This window comes from Manis javanica, chromosome 4, assembly GCF_040802235.1.
Source record: "Manis javanica isolate MJ-LG chromosome 4, MJ_LKY, whole genome shotgun sequence".
In the NCBI taxonomy this organism is placed as follows: domain Eukaryota; kingdom Metazoa; phylum Chordata; class Mammalia; order Pholidota; family Manidae; genus Manis; species Manis javanica.
The window spans coordinates 15,972,629-16,000,597 of record NC_133159.1 but is presented as its reverse complement, the minus strand read 5'-3'; the positions used below and the strand labels follow the sequence as shown (position 1 = coordinate 16,000,597).

Genomic DNA, 27,969 nt, shown 5'->3' with positions numbered 1-27,969 from the left:
TAAGCAAAAGCTAAGCCTTTTTCACCAGTTAGCTTAGCTGTGAAGCAAAGGAAAGAAGTGCTACTCCAGTGAACACGTGAATGATGAAAAGAGAAATAGTCTTACTGCTGATACAGAGAAAGTTGTAGTTGTCTAGACAGAAGATCAGACCAGACACAACATTCCCTTAAACCAAAGCCTACTCCAGAGCAAGGCCCCTAACTCTCTTCAATTCTCTGAAGGTTGAGAGAGGTGAGGGAGCTGCAGAGAAAAGTTGGAAGCAAGCAGAGGTTGGTTCATGAGGTTTAAGGGAAGAAGCCCATGTCCATAACAGGGAAGTGCAAGGTGAAGCAGCAGGTGCTGATGGAGAAGCTGCAGCAGGTTATCCAGAAGATCCAGCTGAGATCATTAATGCAGGTGGCTGCACCACACAGCAGGTTTCCAGTGTAGATAAAGCAGCTTTCTATTGGAAGTAAGATGCCATCTAGGACTTTCATAGCTAGAGAGAAACCAATGCTTGGCTTTAAAGCTTCAAGGCACAGGCTGATTCACTCTCTTGTTGGGGGCTAATGCAGCTGGTGACTTCAAACTGAAGCTAATGCTCATTTATCATTCTGAAAATCCCAGGGCTCTTAAGAACTAGGCTAAATGTACTCTGCCTGTGCTCTATAAATGGAACAGCAAAGCCCAGATGACAGCACGTCTGTTTACAACACGGTTTACTGAATATTTTAAGCCCAATGTTGAGACCTGCTACTCAGAAAAAAGCTCCTTTCAAAATATCATTGCTCGATGAATGACAGGGCACCTGGTCACCCAAGAGCTCTGATGGAGGTGGACACTGAGATTAATGCTGTTTTCATGCTTGGTAACACCACACCCATTCTGCAGCCCATGCACCAGAGAGTCATTTCAACTTTCAAGTCTTGCTATTTAAAAAATATATTTTGTAAGGCTATAGCTGCTGTAGAGAGTGATCCCTCTGATAGATCTGGGCACAGTAAACTGAAAACCTTCTGCAAAGGAGTCACCATTCTAGTGGCCATCAAGAACATTCATGATTCATGGGAAGGGGTCAAAATATCAATATTAACAGGAGTTTGGAAGAAGTTGATTCCAACCCTCATGGAGGGCTTTGAGGGGTTCAAGACTCCAGTGGAGGAAGTCACTGCAGATGTGGGGGAAACAGCAAGAGAACCAGAATTACAAGCGGAGCCTGAGGCTGTGACTGAACTGCCGCATCTCATGATGAAACTTGAACGAATGGTTGTTGCTTCTTATGGATGAGCAAGGAATGTGGTTTCGTGAGATGGAATCTATCCGTGGTAGATGCTGTGAAGACTGCTGAAATGACAACAAAGGATTTAGAGTATTACATAATTTAGTTGATAAGGCAGTGGCAGGGTTTGAGAGGATTGACTCCAATTTGTAAAGAAATTCTACTGGGGGAAACTCTTTTGTCCCCTCCTGGTGTGAGCCAGGAGCTCTGTCCTCTCACCGTATCCCTAAATAAAAGCCTCTGCCTTGCTCTCCCTAAAAAAAAAGAAAAAAGAAAAAAAGAAATTCTACTGAGGGTGAAATGCTATCAAACAGCATTGCATGCTACAGAGAAATCTACATGGAAGGGTCAGTCTATGCAGCAGGCTTCAGTGTCTTATTTTAAGAAATTGCCTCAGCCACCCAACCTTCAGCACCCACTATCCTGACAGTCAGCAGCCGTCAACCTGAGGCAGGAACCTCCACCAGCAAAAAGATAAGACTTGTTGAAAGCTCAGTTGATGGTTAGCGTTTTTTAGCAATAAAGTATTTTTAAATTAAGGTATATACGTTGGGTTTTTTTTAGACATAATGCTATGGTACACTTAAAAGACTACAGTATAGTGTAAACATAACTTATGTACACTGGGAAACCAAAAAATTCATTTGAGTTGCTTTATTGTAATATTCACTTTTTTCGTGGTAGTCTGGACCAAACTCACAATATCCCAAGGTATGCATGAACAAGATTCTTGTGTTGTCTCTCAGAATAAAAAGGTATTGACAAACCTCCAAGGGTACATTATAACCATTGTAGTTATTTGACACTGTGAGTCCAGTTTTCCTGAAATTGACTTAAGGGGTTAACTTCAAAACCAGATTGCCAAGGTGATGAACAACCAATTTGGGTCAAGCCACGATGGGATACAGACTGAAGGACAATTAACAGTAACTAAAATAAATCCTATAGCCTAACTACAACTGTCATGAGAAAGCAAGTAATGGTCCAGTTTCAGAAGGAAGGAGGAAAATCACATGACCCCTCGGGTAACCTGCATGAGGTTGACATGATCTCAAGAGCTCTCATAAGGAGAAACTTATCCCTATCTGGTGCCTGGGCAGGGTCCTCCGCATCCGCACGGGCCGGCCGCCTCCACCACGGCCCCAGCCACCGTGATGAAGCTGCCTCTGCTGCGCTGCGAGTCCCCGAGCTGGGTTCCGCCGTTGCCCCTCCCTGCAGCTTCCGCAGCAGGTGCAGTCCTCGTCCCATAGCCCAGTGCCTGGACCTCTGGAGTGTGCGTGGGGTTGGCACATCCCCCAGGACAAAGCTTTTGTTGAATTCCTGAGAGGTAAAATTAAGGAGGAAATAAAGATAAAGAAGCCTAAGTCCCTCTCCAAGATATATGGAGATTGGGGGCTGGAAGTGAATGGAACAGAAACCAGATTAGTGCAGAAAGTTGCTGGAAGAAAGATCAGTGCCACTATCAGACACTGAGAACAGCATTGCGCCAACATTTGATGAGAAAGAGGAGCCCTCAAGAGGGGAGGAGGTTGAAAAAGAGGACCCTGAATTGACATCCTCTCCACATTTCACGTTTGAAGTTATAAGTATGGTGGCAAGAAGGCCCATGTACTGGTCACTCTGCAGAAGACAAGGTTGGACAAGAAAAGGAGGATGAGAATGGCATTTTATCCAACAGAGAAGTGAGCTTTTAGACCACTGGTTAGACTGCATGGAAGGACATGAATTACACACTCAACAGATTCCCTGGACTGGGTCTTACATGACAACCTAGTGGATTTCCTTGTGGACTGAGGGGTGGACTGTAGAGTGCATGTGTTTATTATGAATTATGTCCCAGTTCTGGCCACAGCATTTTACTGATTCCAGTGGAATAAGGGATACATGCATCCCAGTGAGAACCAGCTCACATCTTAACAATGTCAAAATATTGGAGTTGCCTCAATCAACTATACTTCAAAAAAAAAGTGTGTGCGTGTGTGTGTGTGTATCAACAACAACAAAATAATGGGGTTGCCTCATTTGCATTTCTGTAAAATCTACAGTCCAATGGATGAAGTGGCAGGAGCCAGGATGTGCAGATATATCAAGGATGGACATATTAGACTTGCTAAATTGCCTATATCCAGTCAGAACAAGAGTGTGAACAGTAACACATGAAGAATGATTATTCACAGTGTAGTGGGCTGAATAGCATCCACCCAAAATTGATGTCTATCCAGGGAATCTCAGAATGTGACTTCATGTGGAAATAAGATCTTTCCAGATATAATTATTAAGATTAGGTCATACTGGCTTAGGGTGGGCTCTAAACCCAGTGACTGGTAATCCTTAGAAGCAGGGGAGAAGACACACAGAGACATACACAGAGGAAAGGAAGACCCTGGGAAGATGCAGGCAGAGAATGGAGTTATGCTGCCTCTGGCCCAGGAACGTCAGGAGCCACCAGGAGCTGGAAGAGTCCAAGTAGAATCCTTCCTTAGAACCTCACAGAGAGCATGGCCCTGCAGAAATCTGAATTTTGGACTTCTAGACTCCAGAACTGTGAAAGAATAAACTTCTGTTGTTTTAAGCTCTCCAGTTAGTAGTAATTGATTATGGCATTCCTAGAAAACGAATACACAGAAAAGGAGGTCTCCGAGGCAAGAATCCTGATCCTGGTGCCACACGCCCACAGCAAGGGTGCTTCCTGTCTTTCCCTCTCCTAATGCTTGAAGGTCAGTCTGTAGCCAGAGGATCACGCTGAGCCCATTCATAGTGACAGTCCAAGGAGTGGCTGAGGAGAAAAAGAAGGAATATTCATACCAGGAAAGCTGACTAATGGACCATCACTCTCAGCACCTAGAGGTTAAGACACTGTGGACTTTGACCCCACCTTAAAAGAATATGTGCATTGTGTGGCTGGCGTATTAATAGGTTTATTTTAAGTGGATAAGATACTAGTATATTGGGGAATCCTTTATTATATTGAATAATTCTATACTAAATAACAGTACTTTTCAAGAGGTTACCTGTGAACAGTTCCCAAATTATTACATTAAAGCCAGTGGAGAGAATATCACATGGTTCGCTGTAAGTCTTGGTACCTCTCCCAACCATTCTCGTCAATGAATAAACTCCTGGGTGTTCCAGTTCACACTGTAGATGTCAAAGGGAGACTCAAGTCTAGAATATGATCGTACTCATACTATGATCCACACTGGCAGCAGGGGAAGGTGTCAACATAGTGTCCACAGTGTCCACAAGAATATTTCGTGGATGAGGTAGCCCTGACTTCACCATCTTCTTCCTCCGCTGGTGAGGCACTCCCACCCTTCACTTCCACTTTTGGCTTGGGATTTTCCCTTCTTTCCCACGGGTCTTGGAAGACCGGATGATGACATCAAAACACTGCTTGTGCTTTATACATACTTTGTTGAGTCTGCCGAGTTTTCAATCCTCCCTCATCTAGGAAAAATAGTCTACTTGTAACCACACCACTGAAACCAGGTCGTTAATCCTAATGCACATTCATTCGTTTAGCAAACATGCGCTAGGCACTGTTCTGGGTGATAGGAACATAGAAATGAACAAGGCAGCAAGGTTCCTACTCTTGAGAAGCTGACAGTTAAGAGAAGGAAGACATATAATGAGCAAGTAAACAAGACCAAAATGAACACAGTCATTTCAAATGTGGTGTTAGGAGAGAAATAAACAGGGATGTGATTGTGGGGGTGTGAGAGGGGGGTCTGTTTTTGACAGGCTGGTCAGGAAGGACTTCTCTGTGGAGAAGACATTTGAGCTGAGATCTGAAGAACCAGATGTCTTTAAGAGCTGGGGAATAGCTTGCAAAGGACCTGAGGCAGGGAAGTACTTGGATACTAAGACTAAAGCACGGTGAAAGGAAGGACAATAATAACAGGAGTTATTGGAGTTAGAAGTTGCCAGATCATGAAGGGCCCTAGTATTAATGTCCATTACTGCTGTATTATCACATTTAGTGATAAATTTATAATTCTGGAGTCATAAGTCTGAAAAGTATTTGACTGAGCTAAAGTCAAGGTGTTGGCAAGGCTCTATTCCTTTCGGAGGCTCCATTTCCTTGTCTTCTGCAACTTCTACATTCCTTGGCTTGTGGCTCCTTCTTCCGCCTTCAAAGTCAGCAGTGTGGCAGCATCTTCTCTGATTCTGACCCTCTTTCTCCCTCTTTTTAAGACCCTTGTGATGACACTGGGTCCGTGAGTAATCCAGAATCTTCCCATTTTAAGGTCTTTAATCTCATCTGCAAAGTTCCTTTTGGCACCTAGGTAATACATTGACAGGTTTTGGGAATTAGGAAACACACGTCTTATTCCTTTGGTCTGATATAACAAAAATACCATAGACTGGGTGGCTTGTAAACCAAGGAAATCTATTTCTCACTGTTCTGGAGGCTGGGAAGTTGAAGATCATGGGGCTGGTAGATTTGGTGTCTGATGGGAGTTGGCTTCCTAGTTCATATATTGCTGATTTCTCACTGTGTCCTCACATGGTGGAATGAGCAAGAGAGCTCTCTGGGGTCTTTCTCATAAAAGCACTAATTCTGCAAAGGCGCTGCCCTCATAACCTAATCATTTCCCAAAGGCCCCATTTCCATATACTTTCACACTGGGCCTTAGGATTTAACATATGCATTTGGGGGCAGGAGAGACAAAAACATTCAGTCTATGGCAACATCTCTGTGGTGCCATTGATCTACGTTCATACTTTTCTTTTCTTATTGACTGATATAGAAGAGGGCCCAGGACAAAGGTTAGAAAACTCCAGCTGTGATATTGTGATTTATAGTAAGAAATAGGTATTTCACCTTCCTTCATTCCTGCCACAGAGCCCTAAAACTCCTGGAATTTCCTAAGTGATTAATGTGGTAAAGTTGTCTTATTATTCATAAACACCCCTTTCAAGCACACCTGAGTTTATGTTAATGAGATGACTTCTGCAAAGCCCTAGATAACCTAAGGATGTGGGTTGGTTGCCAGGGGAACCGACCATGATTAGAGGGATAGAAATTTCAGCCCTACTCCTGCTCCCCCACCTCTGGGAGGGGGAGGTTGAGGGGCAGAGGCTGAACTAATCCCCAGTGGCCAATGATTTAATCAATCATGCCTATGTAATGAAGTCTCCATTGAAACCCAAAAGGATAGCGTTCAGAGAGCTTCTCAACTGGTAAACAGAGGTGCTGGGAGGGTGGCGCTCCCAGAGGCATGGAAGCTCTGGGCTCCTTCTCACTTGCTTTGCCCTATGCATCTCTTCCATTTGGCTGTTCCTGGGTGACATCCTTTTATAATTAACTGGTAATTGGTAGGTAAAATAAGCCCTGTGAGTGGCTCTAAAAAGTTAATCAAACCTGAGGAGGGGGGTCATTGGAACCTTCAATCTATAGTTGGAGGTCATAAAGTAGTTTGTCAGTAGCACTGGTGAGAACCTGGAATTGCAATTTGTGTCTGAAGGTGAGTGTGTGTATGTACAGTCTTGTAGGACTGAACCTTTAACCTATGTGATCTGATGCTATCTCCAGATAGTGTTAGAATTGAGTTAAACTGTAGGACACCTATCTGGTGTCACAGAATTGCTTCATGTATGGAAAACCCACACTCTTGGTGTCAGAAGTGAAGGAGTGCTGGAGTACTGAGAGTCGAGGTGATCCATAGGAATGAGTTTTTCCTTTACAATAGCAATTAGAAAACCCAAAGAGGAGGAGGAGGTGCACAGAAGACTGAGGAGCAGCAACTGAAAACCAGGAGACAATACTGTAGCCCGAGAGAAGGGCATTCGGAGATGGTGGGACGGTCATCTGAGCCGGTGACTGCAGCGGAGGACAGAGAGACCACTGGCTTTGCTGACATGGAAGTTAAGGTAAGCTTGATAAAAGCAACTACTAGAGGGGTGAGAAGGTCATAGGCCAGATGGGAGTTGGCTGAATGAGGAGTCAAGAGTATAGACCTGTGCTGTCTACTGGCCACATGGGGCTACTGGGCAACTGAACAACCGAATGTGGGTAGTTTGAACTGAGATGAGCTGTAAGTGTAACAATGCATGCCAGATTTCCAAAATCTCTTTTTAGTGTGATAAAAAGAAGGTAGAATATGAAAGGGTATCTCGCCGTAACCCTCCTTACCCCAGAATGACTCAGGAGACACAGGCCCATGCAAGAGACTTTATTATCTGAAAGAGAAAATGGCTGCCCCCAGAGAGAAGGAGCAGCAGCTCGTGGGTGAGGAAGCGCGTTTTTAAGGAGCAGCGGTAGGGTGTGTTCTGTATTGGTGATTGAATCTTAAGGGGTGGGCGACCATCTGGTCAGTGGTGATTGGATCTTAAGGGGTGGGGGTCTTACCGCACCAGAATTTGCCTTCATCCCCATCTTTTTCTTTTCTTAATTGGGCCTCTGGGGAACTGGGTGTAGAATCTCATTCTCTAGCTACTTCCTGCTGGAAGGAGGTGCAGATTCTGGGGTTAGCGAGGCCATTACTGTAGAGTTGGGAAGGGCGGGCATCCTGAGATGATTCGTGATGTCATCTAGTGGGTTTCGTTATTCTTCGTGAGAAGGCCTTGATAGCCCTGGAGGAGTAACCGGTTGACAGTATGGTTATAAATTTTCAGAATTTGATTTTGAATAAATTTTTGGAATAGGTTGATGAAGCAGGGAAGGAAAAGGAGAAGAAGAATAAAGGTAATAGGGGCTAGGAGGGGCAGGAGCCAATTGAAGGGGTAAGGGAACGGATTGTTAGGGGAGTTTTCTGGAGTTTGGAGGCTTGTTCACGGAGGTGTTTTGTGCCATCCTGGACGAGACCGGATTTGTTGGTGTAGAAGCAGCATTGTTCATGGAGTAGGGCACATATGCCGCCTTATGCAGCTGGAAGGAGGTCCTGTTTGGGTTGTAGAGTAGATTACTGGAGGATTTGTAGTCTGTGGAGTTGAAGGTGTAAGTGGTCCCACTGGGATGGAGGAGAATCATGAAGAATACATTTTTGAGGTCAAGGACGGAGAAGTAAGTAGAAAAGGTGGGGATAGTGGACAATAAAGTATAGGGGTTAGGGACTACTGGATAGATTGGAATAAGAGCTGCAGTGATAATTCTTAAATCTTGACCTAGCCTATAAGAGCCATTAGGTTTTTTGATAGCCAGTATCAGGGTGTTGTAAGGGGAACTGACTGGTCGTAGTAGCTGTTTGTATAAAAGTTCCTGGATAATTGGCTGCAGGCCCAGTAAACTCTTGAAGGGCAGCAGGTACTGAGGTTGGGAGGGAAAACAGGCAGGGTCTTTAAGCCTGATAATTACTGGGGGGCAGGTGGCGATAGAGGGGGTGAGGGTATCCCAGACCACAGGGTTGACCAGATGGGGTGGCAGAGGAAAAGGAGAGGGAGGTGGGTTTGCAGCGGGTTGGAGGGCGAGTAAAAGTGGGATTGAAGGCGAGTTGGGGTTGAGGCGTGGTCCGGGAGCAAAAGTAATGGAAGCTTCAACCTTGTGTAACAGGTCTCTTCCCATGAGGGCAGTGGGACACTGGGGAATCACCAAAAAGGAGTGAGAGAGGGCAATGCCTCTGAAGAGGCAGTGAAGCACGGGAGTTTGTAAAGGTGGATGAGGTGTGCCCTCTACCCCAACTATAGAGCACTGTGAGAGGGAGGCATGTCCCCAAAACTCCTTCAGGACTGAGTAGGTGACCCCCGTGTCCAAAAGGAAAGAGATGGGCCTGCCCGCTACCACAATGGTTACCCTGGGCTCCTGTGCAGTGATGGTAGTGGTCGGGTGGAGGAGTCCCGGGCCCCCTCAATCACCAGTTGTCAGGCCCAGAAGGTCTGTGTGTGGAGTGTTAGAGCTGGAGGCCTGGCACCGCTCAGTGTGCGACGACAGTCAACAGCCCAGTGTCCCCCCAGGGAGCTTCCGGGGATTTGGGCAGGCTCTGGCCCAATGACCCGTTTGACCACATTTGAAGCATGGACCAGGAGGCCCTCCTGGCTGCTTCTGAGGAAGTGAGGATACCCGAGCACCAGTGGTTGGGGTAGGTAGAAAGGCCTTTGCCAGCATTTGGTATTTTTGTTTACGGGCCTTTTCATCCTTTCCATTATATACTTCGAAGGCCACTGCCAGGACTTCTGCCTGAGGAGTTAGGGTCCCTTCTCTAGACGTTTAAGTTTAGCCTTAATGTCGGGGAAACTCTGGGAGAAGAAGTAGGTCATTAATAATTGCCTCCCATCTGGGGTCTCAGGGTCTAGGTTTGTATATTGTAAAAGAGCTTTGGTGAGGCGGTCTAGGAACACAGAGGGATTCTCATTTTTATCCTGAATAACCTCTTGGAGTTTTTCATAGTTAATGGCTTTATTGGCTGACTTCCTGAGATCTGCCATGAGGCAGGTGATGAATTGATCTCCAGTGGTGACTCCCCCTGCCGTATTATAGTCCCAATTAGGGTCTTGGTCAGGAACCACCTCAGCACCAATTGGATGAGCTGGAGTAGTTTGGTGAACCTCATTGGCATGAGTTCTGGCCTGTTCCCAGACTCGCCTACGCTCCTCGGGCAAAAGTGTGTTGGATAGGATCATGTGAATATCATGGAAGGTAAGACCACATGACTGAGTTAGGTACTGGAACTTTTATGTAAGTAGCTGGGTTGGAGGTGAAAGAGCCTAATCTTTTCTCAATTTGAGAGGTCGGAGAGAAAGGGATATGCACCCAGATAATGCCCTCTGTACCAACTACTTCCTGTAGTGGGGCTAGGATCTGGGTTCGAGAGCGAGTGACTGGAGTTCTTGGGACTGGGTGAGGGAAGGGGAACTGGTTGTGGAGGAGGAGGAGGTGCTGCGGCTCCTGCAACAGCGCTGGGAGGGTTGGGATTTTGCTCTTGCAGAGAAGGAGGTTGGGGCGGGAGAGGAACTGGTGGTTGAGCGGGAGCTGTAGGGGTTTGAGATCGGTAGGGAGGAGGTTCATCAGCAGGGTCAAAGTCAGAGGATGTGGTGGGAATTGGTGGGTGGTGGGGTGAAGTTTTTTAGAGCGAGGAGAAGCTGTTTAGGATTGCAAGGGAGACAGAGAGCGGGCGTGGTTCGGAGGTAGGAGAAAGCCTGGATATAAGGGATCTCTTTCCATTTCCCTGTGCAGTCACAGAAGTTGTATAAGTTGTGGAGAATTTTAGGATCTAAAGAGCCATTGGGAGGCCATTTAGACTGATTGTCCAAGGAATATTGTGGCCAGATCTCATTACAGTAGCGAATAAGCTTAAAAGGTTTGAGGTCTGGAGTGAGGTGGAGGGGTTTTAGATTATTGAGTAAGCACCCTAGAGGTGAATCTGTGGGACTGGAGGGGCCAGATCCCATGGTGAGAATGAGACTGTTCACAAGTCGCTGAGGCGTCCTGGAGTGATTGAGAAGGTCGCAGAGAAGACCACAGTTAGGGGGTCATCACCACCTCTGACTGAGCGGTCCAGGCGAAAATGCCTTGGAGGTTTGATACCTGGTACCAGGATTTTGTTAGAGGATATCAAACCCCAAGGGGCAGAGATTCTCACCGTGGGAAAAGGCGGAAGGTGAGGAAAGGTCAACTATGGGGATCAACCGTGACTCTGAAAGTCGAGGTTGGGGGTGCCCCTGTCCCAGAGGAGCCCTTGGGGGTGCTGGACACTCAACGGTCACTTCCCAGGTTCCAAAGAGACATTTAAGTCAACCATGAAGGGGAGACTCACCAAATCGAAGGCCGGTGCTGGGTGAGAAGACGAGCGACTGGGGAAGTGGAGGAGGATCGGGCAATGAGGGTTCCCAGAGCAGCTCAGGTTCCCGGAGGAAGAGCGAAGTCAATGGGAGAACCTTATCCGAAGTCACAGCACCAACGAAAGGGTATCTCACCGTGACCCTCCTTACCCAGGACGACCCAGGAGACACGGGCCCACGGAAAAGATTTTATTATCTGAAAGAGAAAGTGGCTGCCCCCAGAGAGAGGGAGCAGCAGCTCGTGGGTGAGGAAGTGCGGTTTTAAGGAGTAGCGGCAGGGTGTGTTCTGCGTCCATCTGGTTAGTGGTGATTAGATCTTAAGGGGTGGGAGGTCTTAGTGCCTTCAGAATATCTCACTGAAATTTAAAAAATACCGATTCCATATGAAAATGTAAACATTTTGGATGTACTAGGTTTAATGTATTAAAACTTATTTCACCATTTTCCTTTTTTTAAATGTGGCTACTAAAAAATTTAAAATTACAGATGTGGTTCACATTGTGTTTCTCTTGGACAGCACTGGGGTAGATTACTCTTTCAGTAATTTTACTGTGAAGGGAGCCAAGAGATGGGGAGGACAATAGAACAGAATTTAACATTGCTGACCATTCTTATCTTCTTGAAACTTTCCTCCCTAAGCTTCTGAGATATTCAATCTTTTTCCCTATATCTAATAATTGTTCCTTTTGCAGCTTCTTTCTAGGGTCTTCCCTGTTTCTGAAATGTAGGTTAAGGAGCAAGCCATATGGCTGTGTAGGGTAAGATTGTTCTGTTAGGCAAAAAGACAGACATGAGCAGGGTGGAGATAGAATAAAGCCAGTAAAGCCCACTAAAAGGACTCAGAGACTAAACCAGATAAAACCAGAGAGCCAGAAAGGGCTCACAGTGAATTAGTTAATGGTTGAAGTTTCAAAGGCCAGGAGTGACTTGGAATGTCCAGATATTCCCCCGCTGAAAAACAATTCCCCAGATAAAGAAAAACATCAGAATGCAGCCCACATCTTCCTTGTACCAATTAAATCATGCCATTATAAAATCTACTTAGCGTGCAAAAAAGGCCCAGCTTATTCTATAATTTAATCTATGTACTGTTCTTCCCCTTCTTCCAGTCCCTTAATCAACTGAGTACCTTTGTAACTAGGACAGGAGATAGACCACCAAAGTGTAAATAAACCTATGTAGATAAAGAATGCTGAGATCTGTGTAAACACAGTAAACCTAAATAACCATATTCTTAAGACAAAACTTCAAAGGAATTATGAATCACCTGTATATATCATGTCTTATGCTGACCTCTACCCAAAAGGCTCTATAAAACCCCAAATCCTAAACTCCTAAGGGCACCTTCTCTCAGAGGTTGCCCACACTCCCCTTTCTTCCAGTGTGTGTGTATTTTTTGCCTTAAAGACTTCTTACTGCTCAACTTATTACATTTTGTCTGTGTTCTTCCAGTGGTAAGCGTCTTTGTTACTTTACTTTGCTATTTCATTCTGTTCTCCAGATTTATGCACAAGTTTCCGCTCTGTCTCTGTTCTACCCGAGATAAGTAGGGAGGGGCTACTGAGAGCTCTGGTTTGGGCTTGCCAGTTCCCATGGCCTGGGTGACCCGGACAGGACTGCAGCCGTATGATTGTGCTCTTAGTAACCTGCCTGAAAATCTCCCTTCTTTGCCTTTGGGAAGTTCTCAGAACATAATCTCACTCCATCCAGTGCTCTGCAGCCCCCCCAAATCCTGGGGTGGTAGAGACTTAGTCCCACACTATGCAGATTCAAAAAATGTGAGTTCCATGGCCAGGATCCTCACCTGATACGCACTGTGCATGTGTGATGAGGTAATACTTAGCCTACTGTCCAGGCACATGCTTGCATACCCGTTGCCAACAAGCCATTACTGCTGGTATTGCTACAGAGGATTTCTGCCCTGTGCTAAGAGCCAGGAGAGCAGAGCCTAGAGAAAAAAGCAAGAGATAGGAAGAGAAAACAGCAGAGGATGAGCTGGGGGCAAAGATGGAGGTGGATGGGAGTGGAGTGCCCAACCTCCTGTCTTGAGAATAAAACTTGATATGCACCCCTTTTTACCCCTAATATTCTATTGTTATTGTTATTCAGTCTCACTGCATCCATTATGAACTTGCCCTGAGCAGGGAAACCCCTCCAGCCAGAAGCTACAGGTAGTAAATGAGGTCTGGGCAATTAGGTGTACAGGGAAGGGCCTCTGTCATTTATTCTGAACGAGATGGGAAGTTCTTGGAGGCTTTTGAGCAGAGGAATGTCCATGTGGTTTACATGCCAAGAACAGACTACAAAGATGCAAGGGTGAAAACATGGAGACCAGTTAGGAAGCTTTTGCAATAACCCAGGTGAGTGGCCAGGGTGGTAACAGTAACTGTATAGTGGTTGCATCCTGTATATATTTTGAAGGCACAGTGAAAGGATTTGTGGAAGGACTGGATGGGGATCTAAGAGAGAAGTTAAAGCTGCCTCTAAGATTTTTGGAAGGATGGAATTGCCACCTGATGAGATGGGGAAAATTACAGAAGGGTATTTTGGGGGCAATGTTAGTAGAATAAAGGTATATTTTGGACCTGTAAAGCATGAAGTACCTATTACACACAGCAGATATCCAGTAAGAAGCAGGCTATACAAATCTGGCATTTTAGGGGTATGAACTAAAGAAAAGCTGGCCATCATACTAGGGCCCCCCAAAAGATTTCTTAGGCCTAAGTATCGGAAGTTTCATTACTTCTGGGAGTCTCAAAATAGCCACCCTTGAAAACTTAAGCTTTATAACTTTATAATACCATCTGTTAATTAAAACCAAGTTAAAAGCTAAACAAAGTATGTATCACCACATCTGTTGTCTTCAGGATTCCAGCTCAAGGACATAAGCAAGAATGTTTGCCCTTCCCCTTAATACTCTTGAGTGCCAAGAGGTATATCGGCCCCAAGGCCCCCCTCCTTTTTTTAAAAGCATCACGTATTTTAAATGCAGTGTACCCTTTTGAAATTCTTTCTTGCCTGCCTCCTCAAGAATATAAAACCTTTACATAACTTGGACTTTTTGAAATATTTCTTCTACCTGTGGGAGTTAATGTTTCCAGGCTTTTAAGTCCTCAGTTTGCCTCAAATAAAACTGTCTTTATTTCAAGGTGATTTTAATTAACTTTTTGCTGACAGGAGTGAGGTCAGGTCTAGTCATCAACACACAGCTGGTATTTAAAACCACAGGTGGAGATCAGATCACCCTGGGAGTAAATGCAGTTAGAAAAGAGGTCCAAGGACAACCCCAGCCCACTCAAGTTCATGGGTTAAAGAGATGAGAAAGAACCAGCAAAAACCACTGAAAAAGGCCACTGAAGAAAAAAAGAAAGTGCTTCCAAGAGGAGAGAGTGAAAAACTGGGTCAAATGGTGCAGACAGGTCAAATAAAATAGAGTGTGAGTTTACCACTGGATTTAACAATATGGAGGTCTTCCATGACCTTCCTATGAATAGTTTTGGGGGTAATGGAGGCAAGGACCTAATATGGAATGAACTTAAGGAGGATAGAAGAGGGGAAGTGGAGAAGAATATAAACAATTCTTTCCAGTTTTGTTATAAAGGGGAGCAGAGAAATGGGACAGTAGTTGGAGGATGTGGCGGTCAGAGACGGTTTGTTAAATTTGGGAGAAGTTGCAGCACATTTGAATGCTGTAAAGATTGGAAAACGCATGATGCAGAAGCAATATATCCTGGAAGATTCAGAATTATGCCTGCTCTCCAGACACGGATGTCCCTGATGCACCCATAACTGCGATCATTTCTCTTTTAAACTTGATCCTCCTTCTGTAGTCTCTTTCTCACTTGGTGTTAAGTCCACTCATATAGTTACTGAGTTGAAAAATGGCATATAGCAGTGACAGGACGGTGAATATTCACAATTTGATCATGTGCTAAGTGAGGCCATCTATGACACTTGGAGCTGTAAGCACTAAAGATCAAGCATCAGGTTGTAGCAATTCCATGACCTAAATATATTTCAAATGCGGCTGTTTACTCCGTATTTATCACGCCACTTTGGGTCAGGCCTTTATTATCTCTAGCTTGGATTACTTCAATAGTCTTATAAGAGCTTTCTCCACCTCTGACCTTGACCCAGACAGAGGAAGCTATGAAAAATACAAACCTCCCGTACATTACTCACCAGCTTTAAACCCTTTCGATGAGTTCCTCAGATAAAGGCAGTCTTGGCCAGCCTCTCAAGCCTTACCTCTTACCAATCCGTCTCAGAATATGTGGCCTCATACTAAGAACCTCTCTTCTGTACTTTTGCTTCTTGGGGTTCCCTTTGTCTAGAAAGGGACCTTTCTTCTATCCTGACTAGATTCTGCTCACCTTTTAAGGATAGGCTTAGGAGTTATCCCTTCTGGGAAACTTTTACCAAGTATTCCAAACCTGCCGACGCTGGGGAGTACTTACTTTGTGTATCTACCACTCTCCCCGCACTAAGGGTGGGGACGTCTCATTTCGTTTTGCCTTCAGTGAATGTCTAGTGAACAGCACAGGTTCATCATCGTCCAGTCCAAGGTTACCCAGCTGGTAAACTGCTAGGTCAGAAACTAGTGTTTAGACCCCAGACCCCCGTAGGGCCCTCATTGAAATGTAATGTATTCAAAATAGTCACTAAGGCAGCGAGTGCCCTTTTACACTTTGCAAAACATTCTAAGACTTCTCTTTATGTCCTGAGGCAGGAGTTGCAAAAAGGAAATGTCTTTCAAGCCGAGAGCTAGGGAAGAGCTTTAAGAAAGAACTAGGAAATTACCATACACAGAAAGCAGTAATGAGGAGGATCAGCCTGCCGTCAAGGGTGACCCTCCCGAGCAGAGAAACTCCGCCCCGGCACCCGCCTGCGCGCCCGCGCCCGCGCCCGCGCCCAGCACCTCCAAGACCACAAATCCCAGTATGCCTGGAATCCAGTGAGCGGCAGTGAGCAATGCATGCCGGGACACGTAGTCCAGTTCTAGTTCCAAGCAAAGCACAGAACATCCTGTGACGTCAACAGGCTCGGGAAAGAGTCGCAGCCGGTTTAGCCTCAAGAGAGCCCACCCTGGTTTCTTTGGTGACCGAGTTTCAGGACCCGCCTCGCGGACCTGTGGTCTGCGATGAGTGGCCTCTCGCGTGACTCCTTAACGGTTAAATGGGAAATACCAGATAACAAACAGGCAAGCCTGGAGGCTCTGGCTTGTTAAGAGTAGTAGTTCGCAAGACGCTATCCTGGACAGGGTCTTAGACGCCGCTTCCCCAACATAGCTGGTGAGGACGTGGCAAGACTATGCGACCGCCGTTTCCCTTTCCTCCGCCCGTTGGGCCAGGGGTGCGGGAGGCGCAAAGACTCTTGGGCACGCGCATGCGCCGACCGCGGCAGGGAGAACACCTACAACGACTGGTGGCGCAGGGGGTGTCGGGTGTCAGCGGCCGCACTTTGCGGCCGGTCGTGCGGGTCGGGCGCGGGCGGGCGGGCGCGGCGGCAGAGGCGCGCACAGGTGATTGACTGGCCAGCTGGCTGAAGGAGCTCCTGGTCCTCATTGCTGGCAGGTGGCGGATCTTATTTGGGCAGCGGCGGAGGCGCCGGTGGTGGCAGTGGCGGCCCTGCTCGTAAGGTGCTCCTGGGGCCAACGCTATGGCCCCGCGGCTGCAGCTAGAGAAGGCGGCCTGGCGCTGGGCGGAGACGGTGCGACCAGAGGAGGTGTCGCAGGAACACATCGAGACCGCCTACCGCATCTGGCTGGAGCCCTGCATCCGCGGCGTGTGCAGGTGAGGCCCACGCACTGGGCCTCGCGTCTCCCTTGCGTTGGATCTTGGAAAACTGGGCTGGGGGTCGGGTTGCGGGAAAGAAGAGGGGCCGGTTGCATGTATCTAGCAGGCGCGGAGACAGCAAGGTGTAGGCATCTTCCTTTTCGCGGTCTGGGCGACTTGACAAACAGCTTTCCAGGGCTCTGCACAGAGGTGATGCTGTTGAAAGCCCTCTGGAAAGGGTTCTGGGTTGTTACCCGGAAGATGGCGGTGGAAATGGTTGAAGGCAGGAGCTGAGAGCTTAGCAAACGTTGGTGGTTGGTGTATCTTAGCCACGCTTCGGCTTCTTCGTTTGTAAAAAGGGAGCTCTGCGAAGTGAGTTTCATCATAGCATATCTTGTGTTAGTGTTGACACTGAAGGCTTGATCTTAGCGTTATTTTTGGGTTGGGCTGCTTTCGAAAAACATACGGTTAACCTACGTCATTGGTACCCTTCATCCAAAGTTGACCTCCTCTCGTATTTTTTAGCGTTTTTTTTTTTCGGTGGGGGGGTGCAGGGGGAGGGTCTGACTCCGCAGCTCTCTACCAAGTACGAAGTTTGAGCTGTGTTGAGTGCTGTCCTTCACTTTTGCTTAGCCCTTGAACCTTGCCTTTCTTTTTAGACTGAATCTTAGGCATTGTGTCTGTCTCTCCTTCTTTTCCACCTTTGAACGCGGGAACTACAGTTTTTGTTCCGGAATATTGTTGAATTGACTTGGCCAAGCCGGGCATGCTCAGTAGCCTTCTTTCAGCAGGCACTTAGTAAAGGCTTTCTGAAGTTTGTACATTGTGCGGCGGGATACAGAAAGAATGGAAGTGAAGGTCTCAGCTTTGGAACTTAAATCTAGTTTGGGAAGTGAAACAAGTTAGGGAGCTTCCATAAAGCAAATGAATAGTCAAGCTCTGGGCGTTTGGCTTACCAGGAGTGCAAATCTGACTCCAACACTAAGTACTGGAATGACAGAAGTCCGTGTGTGTAATAGAATTTGTCGAGCTTCAGTCAGTTTAACGTAATTAGGTTCCAGGGTAACCAAAAAATGTCAACTCTGAGCGTAGTTCTGATTTTACCGCAAGTAAAGGAGTAGAAATTAGCTTAGATCACTAAAAGGGGAATATCATAGAGAAGGTGAGTTTTCAGCTGCAATTGCAAGGTTTATATCCAAGCAATTTTTTTTGACAGCATTAAGATAGGAATTCACATATCATACAATTCACCCACTTAAAATGTACAATCCATTGTCTTTGTTTTTTTGTTTGTATACTCACAGGGTTTGTACAGCCATTATTGCAATGTGATTTTAGAACAATTTAGGCCCCCCTAAAAAAAACCCGGTATTCATTGAAGTGGCACTGAGCCCACCCATCTCCCACCTGAACCATTCACCCCCGCCAGCCTTCCTGCTCCAAGCAACCACCGATTTACTTCCTACCTCTAAAATTGCCCATTCTTGACATTTCGAGGAAATGGGATCATACAATATATGGAGTTTTTGTGACTAGTGCTTTAACTTAGCATCATATTTTTAAGGATCATCCATGTAGCATGTATCATTATTTCATTAAAAAAAATTGTGTAACGTACATAACAAAATTTACATTTTAAAGTATACAATTCAATGGCATTAAGAACCTTTACAGTGTTGTACAAACATCACCAGTGTCTACTTCCAGGACTTTTTCCATCACTCTAAAAGGAAGCTCCCCTGTCTGTTAAGTAGTCACTTCCCATTTCCCCTCTTCCCCACCCCAGGCAACCACTAATCTTTGTGTGTCTGTGGATTGCTCTATTCTGGATATTTCATATAAATGGAATCAGTATGTGGCCCTTTTTGTCTGGCTTACACTTAGTATAACATTTTAAAGGTCATCCATGTTGTAGCATGTATCAGTACTTAATTCCCTTTTATGACTGATTATTATTACATTGTTTGGATAACTGCATATTCTTCTGTTGATAGACTTAAAAAAAGATACCCCACCAGCTTTATGGAGGAACAATTATTATTTAAAGCATACAAGGTGACGCTTTGATATACATTGTGGAATGATTGCCAAGGTCAAGGTGATTTAGCACCTCACATAATTAACTGGACATTTTGGTTATTTCCACTTTTTGGCTATTGGGAATAGTGCTGCTATGAACGTGTGTACAAGTTTTTGTTAGAACACGTTTTCAATTCTTTCAGCTGTATGTATACTTGGGAGTGGAATTGCTGTGAATGGGGCAATTATGTTTAATTTTTTAAGGAACTGCCACACTGTTTTCTATAGCTGCTGTGCCATTATACATTTCCAGTTTATGAAGTTCCAGTTTCTCTTCATCCTTGCCAACACTTACTTATTTTTTCTTTATTTTTTAGTTGCCATCCTGGTGGGTTTGAAGGAGCATCTCTTTGAGGTTTTGATTGCATTTTCCTAATGACTAACGAGTTGAGCCTCTTTTCATGGGCTTCTTGGCCATTTTCATTTCTTCTTATTGACACATAGTATATAGTTTTGTGTATGTAGCTACCCCATTTTATATATCCATCAGTTGATTTGGCTACCATGCTGCAATGAAAATTTGTGTACACGTTTTTATATGGACATGTGTTTTCATTTCTCTTGGGTGTATCCTTAGGAGTAGAATTGCTGGATCATATGATAAATCCTGTATTTCATATTTTGAGGAACTGACAATTTATTTTCCAGAAGTGGCTGCCTGCTGTCTTACATACTCACAATGTATGAGGATTCAAATTTCACCACATTGTTGCATTTGTTTTTGTTGTCTTCTCATAGCTCTCCGACTTGCGGTGAAGTGGTATCTCATTTTGGTTTTGATTTGCATTTCTCTGATGTCTAATAATGTTGAGCATCTTTTCATATGCTTATGGGCCACTTGCGTATCTTCTCTGGGAAATGTCTATTCAAGTCCTTCGCCCTTTTTGAAATTGGGTTGTCATTATTGAGTTGTAAGAGTTATTTATTCTGCAGACAAGATCCTTATGTTTGCAAATATTTTGCCTCATTTTATAGATATTTCATTTTTACCTTCTTGATATCATTTGTAGTACAAAAGCTTTTAATTTTAATATAGTTCAGTTTATTTATTTATTTTTTTCTTTTGGTCATTTGCACTTTGGAAACTATGCCTAATCTGAAGTTCAAGTAGTTTTTATTTAAATACCAAAAAGGCTTCTTTTCTACTCACTTTCTCCTTTTGTTGCCTGATGCCTAGCAAGAAATTAAAAGAATTAATAATATTGTGAATATATTTTTTATACTTTACACAACAGTTTGTTGTAAGATGCCAGAGCTGAAGTGGTGTTCAGCTGTATTCAAAGACAAGGTGCATCAGGACTATTTACATTTCTGAGACTCTTAGTTCAGTCACAGGATGAAAGCAATCTGTACTAAATCCTGTATCCACAGTATTCTGCAAATATTGTGTATCCTAATTCATAAGACCAGATGTATTTGCTGACAGTAAGGATCATAGGTAAGTGCCTTGCAGTAAAATTATTAGGTTAGGAGTGTACATTTTTCATCTTAATCAGTATTGCTAAATTGTCTATCAGAATAATGGTTCCACTTTGTATTCTTAGTGTCAGGGTTAAGAAGGTCTTCTTTACTCATACCATCACCAACATGATATGTTGATCACATTTTTTGATTTGCTAGGTAAGAATGGCATCATCATATGTTAATTTCATTTGTGACAGCTAAAATTTTGAAGGAATTTTCAGTCTGGACTTGTTTGTACTTCCAGCTGTGTATAGGAGTACGTCTGTTTTGTTCTTACTAGAGAAACAGTACCTGAGTTAAAACATAGAAATGTAATGCATTCTAGGAAGTTAATGTCCTGTCAGTTTAAAAAACACTTCAGTGACTTCTCATAGCTCTAGTCCAGAGCCCTTGATGAAGACTACTAGGCCTCACTCTTAAGCCTCTTTCATTGATGATGTTCTAGTGACACTTTCTGTCAGTTCACATTTTCTCTTAGTTGAATTAACAGTTTTGGTCCCTTTGGTCTTATGGACTTTGCCTGACTCAATCCAAAACAGAACCTTTTTTTCTTTTAAATTAAAAAATAAAGTCATAATTTTCATCATATACAAGTAGAGAGGATGGTAGTATGAATTCCCATGTACTCACCCAACTTTAACAGTTACTGATACAAGATGATCGCTTGTTTTATTCTCACTGCATGCTGTACTTTTACTACTTAATCTTTACAGCTTTAAATATTATCAATTTTATGCATGTTATTGGTTTAATAGGTGTTTGTGTACCATGAAACCTGTGTCCCTGTCTGTTTTTATTCCTTGTTGTGTAGCTGCTGTCTAGCACACTAACAGTAGTAGTAGGGACGCTATAGTCCATAACCAATTTTTGGATGAACATGAAAGCCCCTCTTTAATCTCGGGCTCATAGCTAACCATTGTTAAGATAGTATAATCTTCTATTTTTTTTCTCTGTGTATCTGTTAAATTCAAATATTTATGAGTGCCTGTTATGTGCCTTGCTGGAATAAGTATTCTTTTATTCAACAAAAATTTTTGACACCTGTTATGTATGGGTTTGGTAGTATACTGGGGTGGCTCTGGGATAAAGCCCTAGAAGTTAAAGTTCCTTCCTTCATGTGCCATATATTTTAGAGTTAAGGCAGATATAATCAAACAACATAATTGTTATTTTGCAACAAAGAGGAGGGGTGTCACAGTACATCCTTTTTGCAAGTGGTTTTTGTGTGATAATGACACTTTTTTCCATATTAGTGCATCTAGATCTGCCTTATTCTTGTTAATAGCTATGTGATATATCATGGTGTAGAGGAAGATGTGTTATAATTTAACCAGTTCCTCGTTGATAGACTCTGTTTCCAGTTTTTTATACTGCAGACAGTGCTACTGGGAACATCCCTATACATGTATCTTAGTTAAGTGAATGTTTTCACTTAGGATGCAAGATGAGAAATCACAGAGGTAAAGGGCATGATAACTATTTAAAATCTTGATAAGTGATAAAATTTCATACCATTTAACTCCTCTACCTGTATTCACCCTGTTTCCCACCCCATGCACTCCTGTTTCAAACACCAATCTGTCTAGTGAAAAATAGCATCTTATTTTCATTTGACTTTTTCCCTTTTGGTACATTAAAACAAATGATATTTTTTGTTTGGTCAAATTTATCAGTGCTTTCCTTTATGGTTTCAGGATTTCCCAATTCCGAGATTATAAAAGTATTCACTCATGTTTTGTTTTAGTACCGATGGTTCCATTTTATGCATTCAACCTTTGTCCTTTTAGGATTTAATTTGATTTAGGGACTGAGGTAGGATCCATCTTTATTGTATTTTTTCCCAAATGGCTTTACAGTTTTTTTAAACATTTACTGAATAATCTAGTTTCCCCCCACTCCACGTTAGTTAAAAAGCCACCTTTTATTATATGACAAATTCTTAATGGATTTGGGCTTATTTCTCATCCCTATTCTCTTCTACTGACTTGACTCACTATCCCTGTACTAGGACCACATTTCTAATTACTTCATAATATTTTGAAAATAAGCTAACAAGGCAAGATCATTTTTAAATCCTCTTAGATTTTTTCTAATGGTTCTTAATCAAAATTTATTTTTTTTACATATAGAAAAGTATATAAATCAAGAATTACATTCTTGATGAGTTATCACAAAGGGAACGTGGCTCTCATGTTACCAGCCACCAAGATTAAGGTGTTACCTAGCATTCCAGAACACCCCTAGCTCTCATTTTCTGCCTTCTGCTGGTCACTACCACCTTCCTCCTCCTCAAAAGAAAGCACTGCTGTTAGTTTAGACACCATAGATTGTTTTGCCCATTTTGAACTTTGTATACAATTAATTGGACATTGTAGTTCTTCTGTGTCTGGCTTCTATTGCTAAGCATTGGGAGATTCACCCACATTATGGGACGCACCAGTGTGTTCATTTTTAGTACTGTGCGGTGGTCATTGTGTTACTGTATATTTTCACTGGTGATAATTATAGGATTTTCCCAGTATTTGGCTATTAATGAAGCCTCAGTGAACATTCTTACATGTCTTTTGGTGCAATGTATGTATACATTTTTGATAAGAGGAATGGCTGGGTCATAAGTGTTCGTTTAGCTCTCGTAGATAATGCCAGACTGTTTTCCAAAATGACTGTACTACATTCCACACTAGTGAGCAGTATGTGAGAGTTCATTTGCTACGTATCTTCACCAGTATCTTCACCAACGGTTGGTATAGTCTTTTAAATTTTAGCCATAAGGAATGTGTCATGGTATCTCACTGTGGTTTTAATTTGCATTTCTTCAGTGATCAATAAAATTACCTCTTCTCATATTCAGCTGTTTGCATACCCTCTAGTGAGGTGTCTGTTTAATTTTTTAAGCCCAGTGTTTCCATTTGGTTATCTTACTGATTTGTAGGCCTTTTTGGATGTAGATGCTCTGTTGAATATATATATATGTATTGCAAATGTCTTTGACTCTTGCTTTTCTTCAGTCTCTTAATGGCCTCTTTTTGATAAACAGAAGTTCTAATTCCAGTAAGTCTAATTTATCAATAGTTTCCTTTTTCATTGTTGCTTTTTTTTGCATGTCTGATTTAAGAAATCTTTTACTTTAACCCAGGTACTAAAGATATTATCCTGTATTATCTTCTATAAGCTGTATTTTTTTACCTTTCTTAGTAAGATCTACTGGAATGGATTGCTTATTTTATTACCAGTTGGGAAGTAAAAGCAGGCAAGAATTTAAGGGTTTCCTTAAATTAGCAAAGTAGAAGGTTGAATAGCTGCTAATGGTAAACATCTCTGATGCTAGAAAAAGGGCTCTGAGGGAAAGGGAGGACATACTTAGGGAAGAAAATAACAAAATTAACCACATTTTAGACTTCATTTCGCAAATTTCCACATCTCATTTCCCTTGACTTCTGAGGTAATGATTTAATCAGCCTCACAAAGAAATGGAATAGACAAAAAGCCTTATATTTGACCTAGAAATTCTTGTGTTTTTTGTGTAATATTTCTTAAAAATCTGTTAACCTTTTTTAGTAAAACTTACTGAAATTTAGGCTCCAGGATGGCACAGTACGTTTCTCTTGTGATTTATTTATCTGATACATTCACCATTGTGTACTCTAACTTGAGAAGAATGGATAAGCTGAAATGAAATATGGTTACATTAGTTTCTGGGGAGTTTGATCTGACTGCTGACTTGGTGAATTCTTCTCAAATAAAAGCAGCCACCCAGAGAACAAGGTTATAATACTTTAATATATAACTCCTTTTTTTAATATACATGAAAACAAAACATCATGTTATATATGTATTTTGTATAGGTGCCTTTTAACTTAATATTAAGAAAGTTTCCTTGGAACATTAGAGAGTTGACAAAAGTTATTTTTAATCATTGCATAATAAATAATCCATTTTACATATCCCAAAGTATTTAACTGTTTTCCTGTTGGGCATTTACCTGCCTGCCTTTTTTCCCCATTCTCCTTCTTTTTTTTTTTTTCCTTTTGTTAAGCTCTTTTAATATTCTGAGCAACTTTATAAGTAACTATTGTCTACTCTCATTTTCTTAGAAGAAAATTGTAAAAGTGGAGTGAACATTTTTAAGGTTTTTGATGTACATTATTAGTGCAAGATTTGCTCCAACTACTCAGTGTGGTATATGACCATTCCTATTTTTCTGTGTTTTTGCCATCGAGTATTAGATTTTTAAAAGGTTGTCAGTTTCGTTTCGTAAGTGAATGATCGCATCTTTTTGATTACCAGTGAAGTTGGAAGGTACTATTTTTTCAAGTGTTAGCCATTATTTCCCAAGTTGTATAAAGCTTTAGGAATGTGTAAGATATCGTTCTTGGAGAATTAAGTCTCACAATAAGGAAGGGGAAAAAAAGCTTTCTGGTTTTAATGGTTAAGTAAGCCTATTGGATAGGAAAATACTTTTTTTGACTCACTAGTTAGCACTCCTCTCTCCCAATAATTTTTTTTAATACCAGTTTGGGAGATACCCTTTTAGAAAATAGAGTCATAATATTTCCAGATTGGCTCACTTTTTAAATCCTTTTTCCTTGGCTCATCCTCCTTTCTCTAACAGAAGTATGGATTTCAGGCCAACTGATGTAGTATGCTATTTACAAGAGTATTGTGTATATTGACCATTTTTAAGCTACAGTTTTTGAGTCCCAGTTTATTTTTGGGCCTAACTTTTGGAAAAATGGTATTTCACTAGGTGGCTGAGCCTCAGAGGTAGATTGGATTTTTTAAGCTTAAAAAAGCATGTTTATTTTTTTTGGTATACATAATGCACAATTTAAGGGATTGTCAGCACTTTAAGAGGGATTCTGTCTATTGATGTTCAACATAAATTTGATGTTGAATTTTACTGACTTTGCTTTGTCAGCTGCTTCCCAAACCTTTTTTGCCTGACATCTCTGTATATGGCAGAGGGGTACTGGGAGGATGGGGGCATAAATGCTAAGGGACCTGTTTGTGGTTGTTTTTCATTTTTGCTTTTATCTTTCTAGTATCAGATCTTGATACAATAATGCAATGAGGAAAAACACTAACATTTTCAGTGGTTGGAACGTAGAATTTAGGTTATTTTATTTCTCTGTTTTCACTGTGTTTCAGGAAAATAGGTGCCTTAGTAATTTAAGTAAACAAGTTTCCTTTTCTATAAAAATTTAAAGTAACATAATTTTATTTGAATAGCTGATACAGTCACGTAGTCTAAATATGAAAAAATACACTGAGGACTTCTTCACATCTGTCCGCAACATCCCATTCTTTCACAGCCTCTGTAAGAACCAAGTTTTATTCCTTTATGATTATTCTCCTAATGTTTCCTTCTATGTAGATAAGCAAACAACCATTTTCTTACCTCTCCCCTTTCTAACACAAATGTAGATACCACATACACTTTTTTTTTAAATAGTCAGAGCTTTAAACAATTTATGTAAAATTAGAGTGAAATGTCCAGTTCATTCAGTTTGTTTTTAATAGACTTTACTTTTTAGAGCCATCTCAGGTTCACAACAAAATTGACAAGAAGGTGCTCTCTGCCTCCACACATGCCTTACCTCTCCCACTATCAGCATCCCCCCACCTTCTGTTAACTTTTGTTAATAACTGATGAACCTACATTCACACATCCTTATTACCCTAAGTCTCTAGTTTGACACTATTTTTCACTCTTGGTGTTGTATATTCTGTGGGTTTGGACAAATGTATAAAGACATGTATCCACCATTACAGTATCATACAGAATAATTTCTCTGGTTAAAAATCCTCCACCTATTCATTCTTCCCTTCTTCCTAACCCCTGGCAACCACTGATATTTTTACTGTTTTCATAGTTTTACTTTTTCCAGAGTTTAATACAGTTAAAATCATATAGTACGTAGCCTTTCCACACTGGCTTCTTTCGCCTCAGTATTGTGCATTTAAGCTTCCTTCATGTCTTTTCATGGCTGGTAGCTCATTTATTTTTAGTGCTGAATAATACTCCACTGTCTGGATGTACCACTGTTTGTTCTTCACCTTCTGAAGGGCATCTTGGTTGATTCCAAGTTTCTGCAGTTACGTGTAGAGTTGCTTTATAAACATCCACATGCAGGATTTTGTGTGGGCATTAAGTTTTCAACTCCTTTGGATAAATCCCTAGGAGCATGATCACTGGATTGTATGGTAAGAGTATGTTTAATTTTGTTAACAAAGCCACCTCAAACTGTCTTCCAAGGTGGCTGTACCATTTGCATTCCTGCCGGCAATGAAGGAGACAGAGTCCCTGTTGCTTCACATCCTCATCAACATTTGGTGATGTCAGTGTTCTGAGTTTTGGCCATTCTTTCTTTTTTAATTTTTTTATTTTGGTATCATTAATCTACAATTACATGAGGAACATTATGTTTACTAGACTTCCCCCTTCACCAAGTCCTCCCCACATACCCCATTAGTCACTGTCCATCAGTGTAGTAAGATGCTGTAGAATCACTACTTGTCTTCTCTGTGTTGCACGGCCCTCCCCGTGCCCCCCACCCACATTATACATGCTAATCGTAAGGCCGCCTTTCTTCTTCCCCCCACTTTTCTCTCCCTTCCCACCTATCCTCCCCAGTCCCTTTCCCTTTGGTAACTCTTAATCCATTTTTGGGTTCTTGTTTTGGCCATTCTTATAGGTGTGTGGTGATAATTTCATTGTTTTAATTTGTATTTCCCTAATGACAAATGATGTTGAGCATCTTTTCATATCCTAATTTTCCATCTGTATATCTTCTTTGGTAAGGTGTCTGTTAAAGTCTTTGGCTCTTTTTTAATCAGGTTGTTTCCTTATTTTTGAGTTTTAAAAGTTCTTTGTGTATTTTGAACAATAGTCCTTTATCAGATACTTTTGCACATACTTTCTCCCAGCCTGTGGCTTGTCTTTTCATTCTTTTAACAGTGTCTTTGTGTAGCAGAATATTTAATTTTAATGAAGTCTAGCTTATCAATTCTTTCTTTCATGGATTGTGCCTTTGGTGTTGTATCTAAAAGTCACCTCGAACCCAAGGTCATCTATATTTTTCTCCTATGTTATCTTCTAGGAGTGTTAGTTGTTGGTGTTCTGCATTTAGTTCTGTAATCCATTTTGAGTTAATTTTTGTGAAGGGAGTTAACTTTTGATACATGTAACCACCCCTCCAAGATACAGAACATTTCCATTATCCCAAAAAGTTCCTTCATACCCCCTTTCACTTGGTTCCCATCTCCCTTATAGGCAACTTGTGCTCTAGTTTCTTTCTACATGGATTAGTTTTGCCTGTTTTTGAACTTTATATTAATGGACTCTTAAGCAGTTACTCTTTTGTGTCTGGATTCTTTTGCTTTAACATTGTGTTTCTAAGAATTATCCATGTTTCATGTATCAGTGATTTTGGGGGAGACAGCAGAGTGCATGAATATGGTATGAATGTATTATAATTTGTTTTATTGATGGATATTTCGATCAGTTACAGCTTTTGACTGTTGTAAATAAAAGCTGCTGTAAACTTTCATAAACAGCCGTTGAATATTTGCATCCATTTCTTTTGGGCCTTCATTTTTTTATACAGTTACATTGTATACTTCTGTGCAGATTTACCATACATTAACTAGTTCCCTATAAATGGACACTGAGTTCAT

The 27,969-nt window shown here is 42.2% G+C and overlaps 1 protein-coding gene and 1 pseudogene across 11 annotated transcripts in view; both read left to right on the top strand.

Moving 5' to 3' along the window:
• Positions 1-300: 300 nt before the first annotated feature.
• Positions 301-3,121, top strand: LOC108391518 (complement component 1 Q subcomponent-binding protein, mitochondrial pseudogene; annotated as a pseudogene).
• A 12,644-nt stretch (positions 3,122-15,765) lies between these two features.
• Positions 15,766-27,969, top strand: part of USP48 (ubiquitin specific peptidase 48) — a 95,227-nt gene continuing 83,023 nt past the window's right edge. For 4 of the 11 annotated variants that reach the window (XM_073233356.1, XM_073233359.1, XM_017651162.3 and 1 more), the window contains exon 1: positions 15,771-16,767. In XM_073233356.1, the coding sequence (XP_073089457.1) occupies positions 16,634-16,767 (134 nt within the window). In that variant the 5' untranslated portion in view covers positions 15,771-16,633. Of the gene's footprint in view, positions 16,768-27,969 lie in introns of all 11 variants that reach the window. The other 7 variants (XR_005056388.2, XM_073233358.1, XM_073233357.1 and 4 more) reach the window with 4 other exon arrangements.